This window comes from Mustela nigripes, chromosome 1 (assembly GCF_022355385.1).
Source record: "Mustela nigripes isolate SB6536 chromosome 1, MUSNIG.SB6536, whole genome shotgun sequence".
Taxonomy (NCBI): Eukaryota; Metazoa; Chordata; class Mammalia; order Carnivora; family Mustelidae; genus Mustela; species Mustela nigripes.
In genome coordinates this window covers 264,539,068-264,551,566 of record NC_081557.1, presented here as the reverse complement: position 1 = coordinate 264,551,566, position 12,499 = coordinate 264,539,068, and the positions used below count along the sequence as shown (strand labels likewise).

Below are 12,499 nucleotides of genomic sequence, written 5' to 3'. Positions count from 1 at the left end.
GTTTTGCACCCTGAGCCCGGCTCCAGAGCTACTGAATCTCTAGTTGGTAAGATCTGAATGTCTGTATTTAAAGAAGCAAAAACAAACTGCACAAATGACTTGATGTACATCGAGGAATTAGAACTACTCTTTGTTTAAAAAAAAAAAAACAACACACACTTGCTCTTGGGATTCTTTTACTCTGGTGCCCTTGATTTAGTTGCATTACCTACCGTGAGTGAGTTGTTAACAGTTGGGCTCTTCTTTGTAGTGAACTCTGATGACCTCAGGCATTTGCCCTGTTGTATATACTTGGGGAAATCAGGGATCCTGGAACTGTTAGCTACAGAAATCACTCATGTGGTGTCCCTTAACTTCGGAGACATAATAGACATGACAGTATTTTTGGAAGTACTTTCTAAACCATAATGTCTGATTACTATTAATAATTATAAAAATATTGACAGTATTGAACCAGCTTTTATTTTTCATATAGGCAGAGAACTAGAAGGTTCCTACACAGTATGCCACTTAACACTGAGGTGCAGTGGTCACTGGTGTGTTTATTAAATAAGTTAATTAATCAGGGCCACATCAGGTCATCAGAGGGGTTCCCTGATTTCACAAGAATGTAATATTTAAGTATAAAGTAAATATCGAAACGGGGTTTTTTTTGTGTGTTATGTAACTTACCTCTGTATCAGTTAATGTAATTGGAGTTAATTGATCTGTTTACTTAAAACTGGATTCTGATTCTGGGTTTGGCAAACCCTTATTCTACCAATAAGGTAGAAAGTATTCCTGCCTTATCTTAGATAAGGAAAATAGGCAAATTCAAGTCCTCCTGTGCATGTCAGACTCTTGAGAAAGTTACTTCCTCCTGCTGATTGATTCTGTAGGAATGTAGGAGCCTTTCGTTCTCACCATAGAACTTGAATATATACTTGTTTTTGTGGACACTTAATTAGAAAATTTCTACTGCCCCGCTATCACCCTGTAGGTTTTTATAAAGCATCGGGAATAGATTTATTATAGTCTTTTTCTTTATATTCTTTCTCTTTAATTCCCCTAACATCTAGTATGTTAATATTACTGGTGTGACAGTTAAAGAGAGTAAAACTAGCTTACAGAACACACACATGTACAAAGAGATCTTTAATTTTTGGAATTTTATTTATTAAATAAGTTGTCTTCTAAAATTAAGCTCTTCTCTGCTAGATGGAAATTTAACTTTGGCTAACTAGCATTGGTTGAACTTTGAACAATGTAGTATCTTAGTATTTTCATAGAATATGATTATGGCTAGGCTTGTGAAGTTAAAAGTTAGCTCTGATCTTAGAAAGCAATAGGTGGGAATCAGATTGATTATTCCTTGGAATTGTATCCGTATTTGTCTCACATGCATAGCTAGTTTTAAAAAATAAACTCTAATTTTTTGAAAATCACTGAAGTTGCTTTTTTCCTTCTTCGAAATTTTAGGCCCATCCAAAATACTTGAGTTGTATCGCGATCAGCTGTTTTTTCCTAGCTGCCAAGACTGTGGAGGAGGATGAGGTAAATATTTTCCTTCAAAATTTAGTTTTGTCTCTTTCTTGAAAAATTTTCTCCATTTATTAACTTGCTTTCTGTTTACCAGAACACAAATTGAAAATTAGTTTATTTTTTTTCCTCCCTCTTCACTCTGCCCCATTCCACGTTGCTTGGGACAGAGAATTCCAGTACTGAAGGTGTTGGCAAGAGACAGTTTCTGTGGATGTTCTTCATCTGAAATTCTGAGGATGGAGAGAATTATTCTGGATAAGTTGAACTGGGATCTTCACACAGCTACACCATTGGATTTTCTTCACATTGTAAATATACCTAATGTCTCTTAGTTACCTGTTTGAATATGTAGTCTCAGTGACTTAGGAAAGTAGATTGCCCACTCATTTGTTGTGATTTTTAGAAAAAGAAAAATTAGAAATTAGGATATTATCCTATGTCAAATTTCATGAAGCTAAAATTAAAAACTTAAGAAACTTGAGTCATTCCTAAGATTACATCAATTTCTATACATAATTTACCTAAAACTTTAAGAAAAACTAGTATGATGTTCTTGTGATTTTTTTTTTCCCCCCCAGTTTCATGCCATTGCAGTGTCAACTAGGCCTCAGTTACTTTTCAGTTTGCCCAGACTGAGCCCATCTCAACATCTGGCTGTCCTTACCAAGCAACTCCTTCACTGTATGGCCTGCAACCAACTTCTGCAATTCAAAGGATCCATGCTTGCTCTGGCCATGGTTAGTTTGGAAATGGAGAAACTTATTCCTGATTGGCTTCCTCTGACGATTGAGCTGCTTCAGAAAGCACAGGTAGGTGTCAGTCAAAGTAAGTGTTCTCTCTGGCTAGGGTATGTACGGTTACTAGATGGTTATAAAGCGAAGAGACATGTCTCATCTCATAATGGCAGACCACTTTGAAGAACAGACAAGAGTAAAGTAATACACACTTGAAACTTATCTCTTAACAAAGGTTAGAGCCTATCTTCTTTTCAACCCTTCTAGTTACATATAAAGTTTTTGTAGGAATCTTGAGAAATTAGTAAGATTCTCTATAATACATTGTCCTTTAGTTTTTTATGAAGAACCTTTCTACCACCATTTGTGTATTTCATTATAGTACTTCTGCATTTCACTTACTTTGTAAAAAACAAATTCAAAAACATAAATGGCAAGAAGTTGTTTTTTAGACAAGTAATTTATTGTTGGCTAGAAAGTGAAGTATTTGTACTAGACATGGGCAAGTAGAAGGTGTCCTTTCTGCCTGGTAGTTCCTATTATTGCCTACGGTTATTCCATCACTTTTATCTGCAAATTGGCTTAAAACATTAATAGGCCAGTTAAATTTTTTATTAGCTATGCATATAAAATGTAGGAGTTTTAAGGGAGAAACTTCTCATTGAAATGGAAAGTTCGTAAAGGTACTATATGTTAGCATCTACTTTGGATAGGCTTATTGGTTCTATTCATGTCACTGAATAAAAATTAAAAGTTTATGTCTGCTGCAGGACCATACTGTTCTGCCACCTGAGTCCATAAAACACTTAGGAATCTACTTTGCCTTTGTATGTCCCTACTTATTCTTATTTGGTGATAGTTCTTCTGATTTATTTTATCAGATTTTATTTAGAGAAAAGACCGTTAAATTCTGAGCTTAAGTAATTACATTTTATCATAAAACCTAATTTTAGCAAAGAACTGTAGTTATTGAACTTATAAAACTTAGAATACTATAAAAGAAAAGTAGAATAATACTTGAATTTGGTGTAAGATATCTCATAGATATGAACTGTAAAAGTTAGCAGACATGGAAGTACCTCATACTGCCTCTCAGCTCGGAGAATTTTAGACCCTAGTCTGTGAGCAGAGAAGGATCGAGGGTCTTTTTATGAAAAGGTTGACAGATCAGAGCAATATATTAGCTAGAAGCCCATTCCTTTTCTCTGTGCTCTGTTCCACAGTTTTTAGTGGGGCTCGGCTTGCTCTGCATCCCTGGGACAGGCAGAGGATGTTGGTGGTAAGACAGGCCGTTTCTCCCATACAAGAGAGATTTTCTTTTAATAGCATGTTTAGACTGTTGTAATTGAGAAATATTCCCATTGAAATAAATGCTATAGTGAAAATAAATTCAGGAGATATATTTAGTGAGAATTTTTAGAAATTATCATAAACCACCATGTAAATAGAATAGTAGTGTGGCACAGGAAATTTACTTTCCTACCCACAGTGTTGTTATGTGAAGCTGAATATTAATCATTTACATTAGACTATGGGAATGGGGGAAGGGATATTCATGGAAATCTTCTACATTTCATTTTTCATCTTTTTATTGGAACAATTGACATGTTTAAATGTTCTGACTTGGTCTCTGTGCCTGTTCCCAAAGCCAGTACAGAGAAAATGTGCTGTACGAAGTGTTACTGTCCCGAAGAAAGGACAGACTTGGAGGCATAAATAATAAGACTGTCGTAACTAGCATTTGTATTCTGTAGCTTTGAGAATTTGTTCTCTACTAAAAAAAAAGAAATACTGGAGAGTGTGCTTATTCTCTTTCATCAGTCTTCTGGAGTTTTGGTGCTGTAAGAATGTTCCCTGGAATCTGTTCCCTTCTTATTGACGGAGTATTACAGACTTAGAAGAAATCTTCCTAGAAATCAATTCATTCAGCTGCTCTTTATTTTAAACCTATAGTTCGGGGAACTTGGGGCTTTCTCAGAGACACACAGGACTGCTTAGTAGAAAACCAGTGCTTTCCCGTACACACCTTAAAGATTTAGTTTGGTGGTTTTCAGAGTTTCTTTGAGAACTAGAAAGCTTCCCTTGACTCTGGCAAAATCTTGTACATATGGAATCCCAGAATGTGGTTCGGAAAGTAATACTGCTGCTAAGTATTTGAGGCCGAGCTCTGTTGGGCGCCGCCTTGATCCACCCGGCCTCGTTCCTTCTGCCGGCTCTTTGGACATAGTGTGAAAAGCAGCGTGCAGTTGAGTAGTTACGGGCCACAGACACGGTGAAAAATCTGTGATCTGGGCACTGGGGATCCTGTGATTGTAAAAAATGGAAAAAGATCTCTGGCCCATGTGGTATTCAAGTTATAACGGAGACGCTCGTTAAAAACAAGATTGCAAACCTGGAGACTTGGTCTTAACAGTTCTTTAAAGACTGGGACCGATGGCAGCGTATGTGGCCCGGACCTGGGGGGTCCTGAGTCTGCATTTGGGTAGGAGGACCGGGTCTGATACCTTTGTCATTAGAAGTGTGGCAGGGCTCTGCCATGTCCAACATCCCCCCGATTCTCGGTTCTAGTACCGGACATTGCTGCAGGGCCGAGGCGCACCGGCGCCGGCCTTGCTTCGGACCCGGGGCCCAGCGTCCGGGCCGGGCTGCGAGGGCGCCGGTGCGGGAGACTTCGTGGCTTCCCTCTCATGGCCCTGGGGCGGCTGCCCTCGGCGCCCGGCCCGCCCCTGCAGCTGCCCTCGCCCCGGCCGGCCCCCTCCGGCCTCTGCGGCCTGGCTCGCTTCCCCGGGCTCCCGCCGGCCGCCGGGGGGCTGTTCTCGGCCGTGGAGGGGTCGGAGCCAAGAGCCTGACAGCCCCATCTCTCCCGTGTTCTTTGTCCCCCTGTTTTTAGCGCGGCGCAGCTTGTTCTACACCCCTGGGCCGCCGTGCGCCCTCGCCTGCAGTCGGAACCTTAATAGTTGGGGACCACCTTAAAGTATCACCGATTCTTTTAAGGGAAGAAAAGAAATTCTAAGACTAGCTACTAGTGTTTTACCCTTCGGGTGTTATCTAGTGTCTTTCAAACAAGGAAAAAAAACTAGTGAACCAAATAGTAGAAACTAAAAATGGGTCCTTTTCGTATATTGTTTCTGACAATTTTAGGCATTCTAACGTTTGTACTGTGACGATAATACCTGCCTTCCATTCTTCTTCCTGCTGGTACTTTCCTGGGTAACAAGCAATGAATATTTTTAGAGATAAAAATAGACTCGTGATTAAATGTATTCGTTGTTTTTGCAAACCATGCATATTTTCCTTTATTTCCTCTGTGGTATTGCAAATAGTAATGCTGTGTACTGTAAGTTGTATAGGTATGAATGAGATGTAGTTAAGAAATGTCCAAAAAGACTTATAAAATACACAAGACCAGGAAGTGATGTCTGTGTAGGTTTTCTGGAGATGGAGGCATTTAGCCAGACCTGGAAGGAATAGGTAATCCAGTTTCAGCAGGTAGACATAGACAGGCCTGTTTGGCAGAAAGGAGAGCACAGTTTTGGACATGTCAGGAAATAAGGCTGAAAAAGGTTGGGGTCAGACTGTGGAGAGCCTTATACCAAGCTAAAGACGCTAGCTTATTTCTGGTAGGCATTGGGGTGCTGCTAAAATATTTGGATGGGGAGAAATGTATATTGCTAGATGAAGATGATTTTAACTGGAACTATAATTATAGGGAAAGCAGAACAGAGACTATCTGTACTGTCTAAAACAGGTACGATTTTAAAGCCTCCCATGTGTAGTTATTTTGTTAGGAAAGAAACTTAGGAAATAAAGATGAATACAATACAGTACTTCTCTTTTGGTGGCTTATCGTCTATAAAGGAAAAGCTAAATGGTTAAGTAGATTATTTTAATATGATGTGGTATACGATGACAGGTTGAAATAGAAACAGATGGCCCTGGAATTTGAGTGTGGGGCCAGGAGGAGTGAAGGACGGCTTTAGACAGGATAACTATCCTGAAAGAGAAGAAGGAATCGGTGAAGCCTCCAAATGAAACAAAAACATTTCGTGTTAATGTTGTCAAGCCTGCTAACTTCTTAAAAGTTAAAAGAACTTCTTCAAGTTCTTAAGAACTTCTTAAAAGTTCTCATTTGGTATTTTAAAAACAAAACACTTGGGGCGCCTGGGTGGCTCAGTGGGTTAAAGCCTCTGCCTTCGGCTCAGGTCATGATCCCAGGATCCTGGGATCGAGCCCCACATCGGGCTCTCTGCTCAGCGGGGAGCCTGCTTCCCTCTCTCTCTCTGCCTGCCTCTCTGCCTGCTTGTGATCTCTGTCTGTCAAATAAATAAAATCTTAAAAATAAATAATAAAAACAAGAGACACTTAAGTTGTTATAAATTCTTAGCCAGATGATGTTCCCCATCCCTTATTTAAATTTTTTCATGCCTCTGTTTTTTTCCCTAAATTCTTGATGAATTTTGTGTTTATCTGTTTGTCTTCCTGAAGAGGTTAGAAGAGGCCGAGGGTGAGGTGAAGGGTTCTCTCCACAGAGGGACTGTGAACAGGAGTCGGTGTTGGGTCTGTTCGGTGAACAAAAGAGAACCGTTTCTGTTTTCATGAAGGTGTTCAGCATATAATTGCAAATACAGAATTTAAGTTCCGAAGCCTGACAGTGGAAGTACAGATCTGGACACCTTTCCTAAGATCGGGGGTAGGCCGGAGGGTTAGAGCAGTCTCACGTAGGGGTGGGGAGAGGAGAGAAGGCAGGGGCGCACGGAGGGCGCGGGGCGGGGAAGTGGCCCGCGGGACGACGCGTCGTCTGTACCCCGGCAGTGAGCGACTTTGTGGTTTTTTTCCCTCGTGGCCCAGATGGAGAGCTCCCAGCTGATCCACTGCCGGGAGCTCGCGGCGCATCACCTTTCCTCTCTGCAGTCTTGCCCGCCTCTCAATTCCGTGTATGTCTACCGGCCCCTCAAGCACACCCTGGTGACCTGTGACAAAGGAGTGTTCAGATTCCAGCCCTCCTCTGTCCCAGGCCCAGATTTAGGTTTCTCCAAGGACACCAGCAAACCGGACGCGGCGGTCAGAGGCGCAGCAGCCTTCTACCACCGTGTCTCGGCGGCCGGCGCGTGCAAGCAGACGTCGGCCAAGCGCAAAGTGGAGGAGATGGAAGTGGAGGACTTCTACGACGGCATCAAGCGGCTCTACAACGAAGACAGTGCGCCAGAGAACGTGGGTTCTGTCTGTGGCACTGATCTATCGAGGCAGGAGGGACCCGCTTCCCCTTGTCCGCCTTTGCAGCCGGTTTCTGTCATGTAACTTCGAGTGCAGACTCGGCAGACTACTCTGGGAGCGGGAGCGTGGGAAACCGGGAAAGGCTGTATGAAGGTGTGTACCTTAGCAGGCCCGTCGAAGTGAGCCAGAAAAAATCCCCACTTACTTGTGTGGCAAATTAGAGTCAACATCATTTAAGCATTTAAAGACCAAAAGAAAAGTGTAGAATTCAAAAGATCCAAATTTGTTTTAAAGTAAAAAAAAATTTTGGAGTGTTTTGTCACTTCCGTCTTTTCTCTACTAAAAGTAATGGCGATTCACCCATCTCAAAAGTGCTATTCAGTGTTTTCTTTAAAGTTCTAAAACTCACAGCTGGCACACCCTGTCTCCAGCATCCTGATTTAATCTTTCTCATTTTTGCTTGCTTCTTTATTGAATACTTAATGAACTTCTATGCATGTTGATCTATAGCCTGACTTCCACTGATTAGGAAACCCTCAAAATCATTTTTTAGCAATTTAGTGAATAAATTATTTCATTGTGACAGCCATGTTTAATCCATGATTCAAATTCGTCCCGAAAGGGTCCTGCAGAGCCGCCGCATATGAGCGAGAGGTGGTCAGGGGGAAAGGACTGGTGTTACCACGTGCATTTTGTGTTGGTCGAATTTCAATTCCTGCAGTTTGGAAACAAAATTATCGTTTTCATTTTTTGTTTATCTCAGATTGGAACTTAAAAGTGGCATGTAATTAGGACACTCCTAGATTGGTTAAAAGCATTTCTGACATTCGTATAAAAGGATTCGTGATACAGTGAATTACCTGGGCGCTCGCCAAAGAAACGTGGACCAACGAAGGTTTGAGGGTTTTTTTGGGGGGGGAACTGACCCGTTTTCACTCATTTGTAATCAGGAGAGACTGTCTGAATACCGGAGCAGCTCTGAGGTTGGGGTCTGTGACACATAATGACGGAATTCAGTGCCCTCGATTTCTGTTAAGCTCTTTGTATCTTCCTGACCAGAGTTTTCGCCCTACCTTTCTCTCAGTGACTTCTGGACCCTGAGCTCCCCGTGCAGGCTGAGGAAGGCACTGCAGTCAGAACCATGTACTGATGAGAAAAGCCTCTGGTAGCAATAAAAGTTGTCCTGAAACCTCTGTATCTTTAACTTTTTTCTGCTTGCAAAGTGGTACTAGTTCCTGTGAGACGCTGCTATTTCTGCTACAGAAATGATAAAAATCCCAAGTACATGCTCGCGGAAAATCAAACATGAAAAGGGGACTTCAGTGTGACGGGGGATGTAGGTTTGGGCCCGAGAGTGTTTCCTTTGTGTCCTTTCCTCGCCTTCCACATAGTCTGTTTTCATCTGACGGAACAGCTGCTGAGAGCAGGGCATCACCTCACAGACTGTTCCAAGACGGGGAAACCGGACCTTTGCGGGTAATTGTTCGGTGGCTCCTGATGCTCGGAAGGCCTGTCATTCCAGGAAGCCTCCACAGAGGCAAGGGAATGAACTTGATGATCAGGATAAATTCTTCTCTGATCTTCCATTTAACAGAAAAAGTGCACCCTCTGACTCTTGAAAGTCAGGCCGTAGTGAAGCAGTAAGTCTTCGTTCAGTTTACAAGACTGGTGCAGAGGATCTTTTCCTACAGATCTGTCTGGACACAGACAGTGGGGAGAGGGCTGAGAAGGGAGGGTGCGCCCACATCCCAATAAAAAGTAAAACGATTTGTCAGAAATGTTCCTGACACAGCCTCTGGCCTGAGGTTAGCTAGAGCTTCGCCCTGCACTCCACCCAGCTGAGACTCAGCCTAGTAACCCGCACCGTGGAGGGATGAAGACGTTGGCATCTACACCCTACGTAGCAGCGATTCTTCTCTCCTGGGTTAGAAACAGCGTGTGTGTGTCCTCCGTACTCCGCGCATCTGGATTTTCAAGCTTAATTTACTCGTTCTGGAGTCAGTCATGTTTGAGCAAAGCTGCCCGGGGCAGCCCAGCGCCCTTGCACTTGAGCGTGTGCATAAGCTGCTGACTCTTGGGAACATGGTGACGAGCTCATCTTCATCTGTAGGGTAGTTCGTACATTTTTCAGCTGGAAAGGGAAGATCTTGTGTCCCCTGTTCTCACAACCATCCTGAAAGATTGTATTCTTGGTCTGCATTAGCAAGTTGAGGGTTAGAGGTCCAAGGCCGCACGGCCAAGAACTGTTGTTAACAGTTAAGGCTCCATTTCTAACTCCAGTTTACTCTTTATATTCGCTATCATGAAGCTTTCTAAAGTGTCACTTCTGAAGCCTGCAGAATTCTAGAACTTAGCCTTTAAACTGTTAAGAGGAGAAGGTCTCCCATCTATGCCCAGTATTAATGCTTTGGGCTTGGGCCACTAGATGGTGCTTCTCGGAGAATAAAGCATCTTTTTTAAGTTTCGGGGGAAAACTGAGTTCCTTAGGCTGTGTGAGAACGAGCAGTTGAACACTTGTCTCTTGTTGCCAAACACTAACATCATTTGCAGTTCAAGTTCACGTCATTTAAGGCATGGGGGACTGTGTATCTGGGACTCGGAAGATGAGCAAGACTGGCCGCAGTCTGGGGCAAGTTGTGTCCAGACAGTTCTTTTACGAAGAACAAAAACAACTGGTTTTGCAAAACTAATTTTTCTGAGTTGTCTAGCCCTGCGCAATAACCTAGAAATGCAACTGAGAAGATTTTGTCCTCAAGTTCCCAAAAATGCTGCTTTCACTTTGAGTTGGATTTGACCAAATTCATTAACGGGTAAAAGATAAAGTACAGGCTTAGACAGCATAGGTTTTATCAAGGAACTAGAAGCTTTCACTCCCCATAATGAGTTAGTGATTTTTATGGTGTATGGTGTGCCACCGGCCTATGGGTAGGTCAGAGACCACCCTCTTGCCATCTCTGGATTATTGAAAAGGCGTAATAAGAGGTAACCAAGAATGTCTTACCAGAGAAATTTGGAGAAAGCTCCCAACTCGTTTTTTAGTTCCCAGGAACTTCTGAGTTAAGATAAAATAGTAAAAACCTCCCCCTTTCTCTTGACTATACGATAAATCTTCCTAGCGTGTCAGATGGCAGAACTGACGTGTGTGACACAACTGTAGGGTAGTACAGGAGAGGCCCAGTGAACCGGTTTCTCATTTCCTAGAAACTGCTGCTTTCGTTGGGCGAGAGGACACTCTAGAATGAAGGGCAACCCTAAGCAACCACGGAAAAGGAACTTGGGCGAGGTGGGAGAGGGCTCCTGCTTGTCAGAACACGATCGGCTTTAGCAGTTTAGCACAGTTTAGCAGCTTACCTTTTGCTCCCCAGATCTGCTGTGTTCATGAGGAATACAGAGACCAGGGCGGTTCGTGGTGTGGGGCTACATCCCCAGCACCCAGTGTAGGCCTGGGGCCGCCCGGGGAACGAAGTATTCGGGAAGGGAGACCAGAAGCGGGTGGGGAAGGTGCACGGGTGCCCGGAAATAGGGGCAGGGAGAGCTGCCACGGCGCCCTCAGTCTGGAAACGCTGCACGCACAGTGCTCCGTCCAGCCCAAGTCTAGCGTGTTACTCTGCACGCCCTTCCCCATGCACTCGTGTGTGTGCGCGTGCGCGCGCCTGTGTGTGTGATCTGTGCCTTACGGTGGTCCACTGGCCTGGAAAGATCTCACTTGTGTGCAGCTACTTGCCAGCGTGGGACGGCTGGGAGGGAGGTGAACGGACGCCCAGGCTCCCGGCTGGTCTTTCCAGATGAACACATCCAATCGCTTCTCCAGCCAGGGGAGCTCCAGCTACTTGCTAGAAACGGATCCGAAAGCCTCAAGCACAGGGTCTTCAAGTGAGCCACACTGACATCCCTGCCAGTCTGCAGAGCGGGAAGAGGACGGGCCTCTGCAAAGCAGACGGTTGTGTGGAGAAGCATCACTTACACACAGTGAGAATTATGTACTGACTTCCTCAGATTCCCGAACTGTTTACTTAGAAGCTGGGCCCATAGGCAAAAACCATTAACTAAAAGGCAAGTTTCATGTTCTAGATACAGTTGATTGGGGGTGGGGTGGGGGAGTCTGGCCCAGCATACTGGGAAGATGACCTAATTTTCTGCCCACCAGCTCAGCAAATACGGACTCAGAAGATGTTTATACACGTGCTGGACCAACCTCAAGTAGGTGGTGTAGACTATAGCGGTCACAAGTGATAAGGCAGTCTATATCTGAAAGTCAGATAACACCTATTAAAAGACTGAATGCAAACTAAAAAGCCCATTACCCATGGAAACCGGGTCTGATGACTCAGTTCTTGCTTTGCTTTTCAACAATCCAGCTTGGGATAAGCAGATCATTATTAGTGATGATGATCAGCCCTGGGATGGCTTTACAGCTCTTCACTGGTGAGCCAGGAGAACTTGAGAACTTAGCAGTTTTGTCAACACTTGAGAAAAGGACTCCCCAAAGTAAAAGGCCGAATCAGCGGCGAGGCCCGTGAACTCACTTGACCAGTGGTGTCCGTGGTCAGCCTTCCCTAGGAGCTGAACAGAGGCCAACGTGCTTACAGTAACCTGTCCCACACGGGAGAATAAAAGGGAAAAGCAACAACAGGCTACACATTTCTCTACTTAAAAAAAAAAAAAAAAGTGCCTGATTTGATTTTTAAATACTGCTCAAATGATGTGTTTACAACCTGATGCAGAATTTGTTTTTAAATGAGTGATGGGGTTAAGTTCATATTAAAATACTAATAATCCGGGGTGCCTAGGTGGCTCAGTAGGTTAAGCCTCTGCCTTCTGCTCAGGTCATGATCCCAGGGTCCTGGGATCGAGCCCCGCATCGGCTCTCTGCTCAGCGGGGAGCCTGCTTCCTCCTCTCTCTCTGCCTACTTGTGATCTCTCTGTCAAATAAATAAAATCTTTAAAAAACAAAAAAATAAATAAAATACTAACAATCCAGTTATTGTACTTAGTGTATACAGTGTTTTCACACAAAAGGTTGGTTGTGT

At 43.5% G+C, this 12,499-nt stretch overlaps 1 protein-coding gene across 4 annotated transcripts in view; it reads left to right on the top strand.

Annotated features, from left to right (window-relative positions):
- Positions 1-8,662, top strand: part of CCNI (cyclin I) — a 30,093-nt gene extending 21,431 nt beyond the window's left edge. For all 4 annotated transcript variants that reach the window (XM_059385541.1, XM_059385535.1, XM_059385549.1 and 1 more), the window contains 4 exons: positions 1,459-1,533; positions 1,689-1,829; positions 2,100-2,330; positions 7,104-8,662. In XM_059385541.1, coding sequence (XP_059241524.1) covers positions 1,459-1,533; positions 1,689-1,829; positions 2,100-2,330; positions 7,104-7,553 — 897 coding nt within the window. In that variant the 3' untranslated portion in view covers positions 7,554-8,662. The remainder of the gene's footprint in view (positions 1-1,458; positions 1,534-1,688; positions 1,830-2,099; positions 2,331-7,103) is intronic.
- Positions 8,663-12,499: the final 3,837 nt, after the last annotated feature.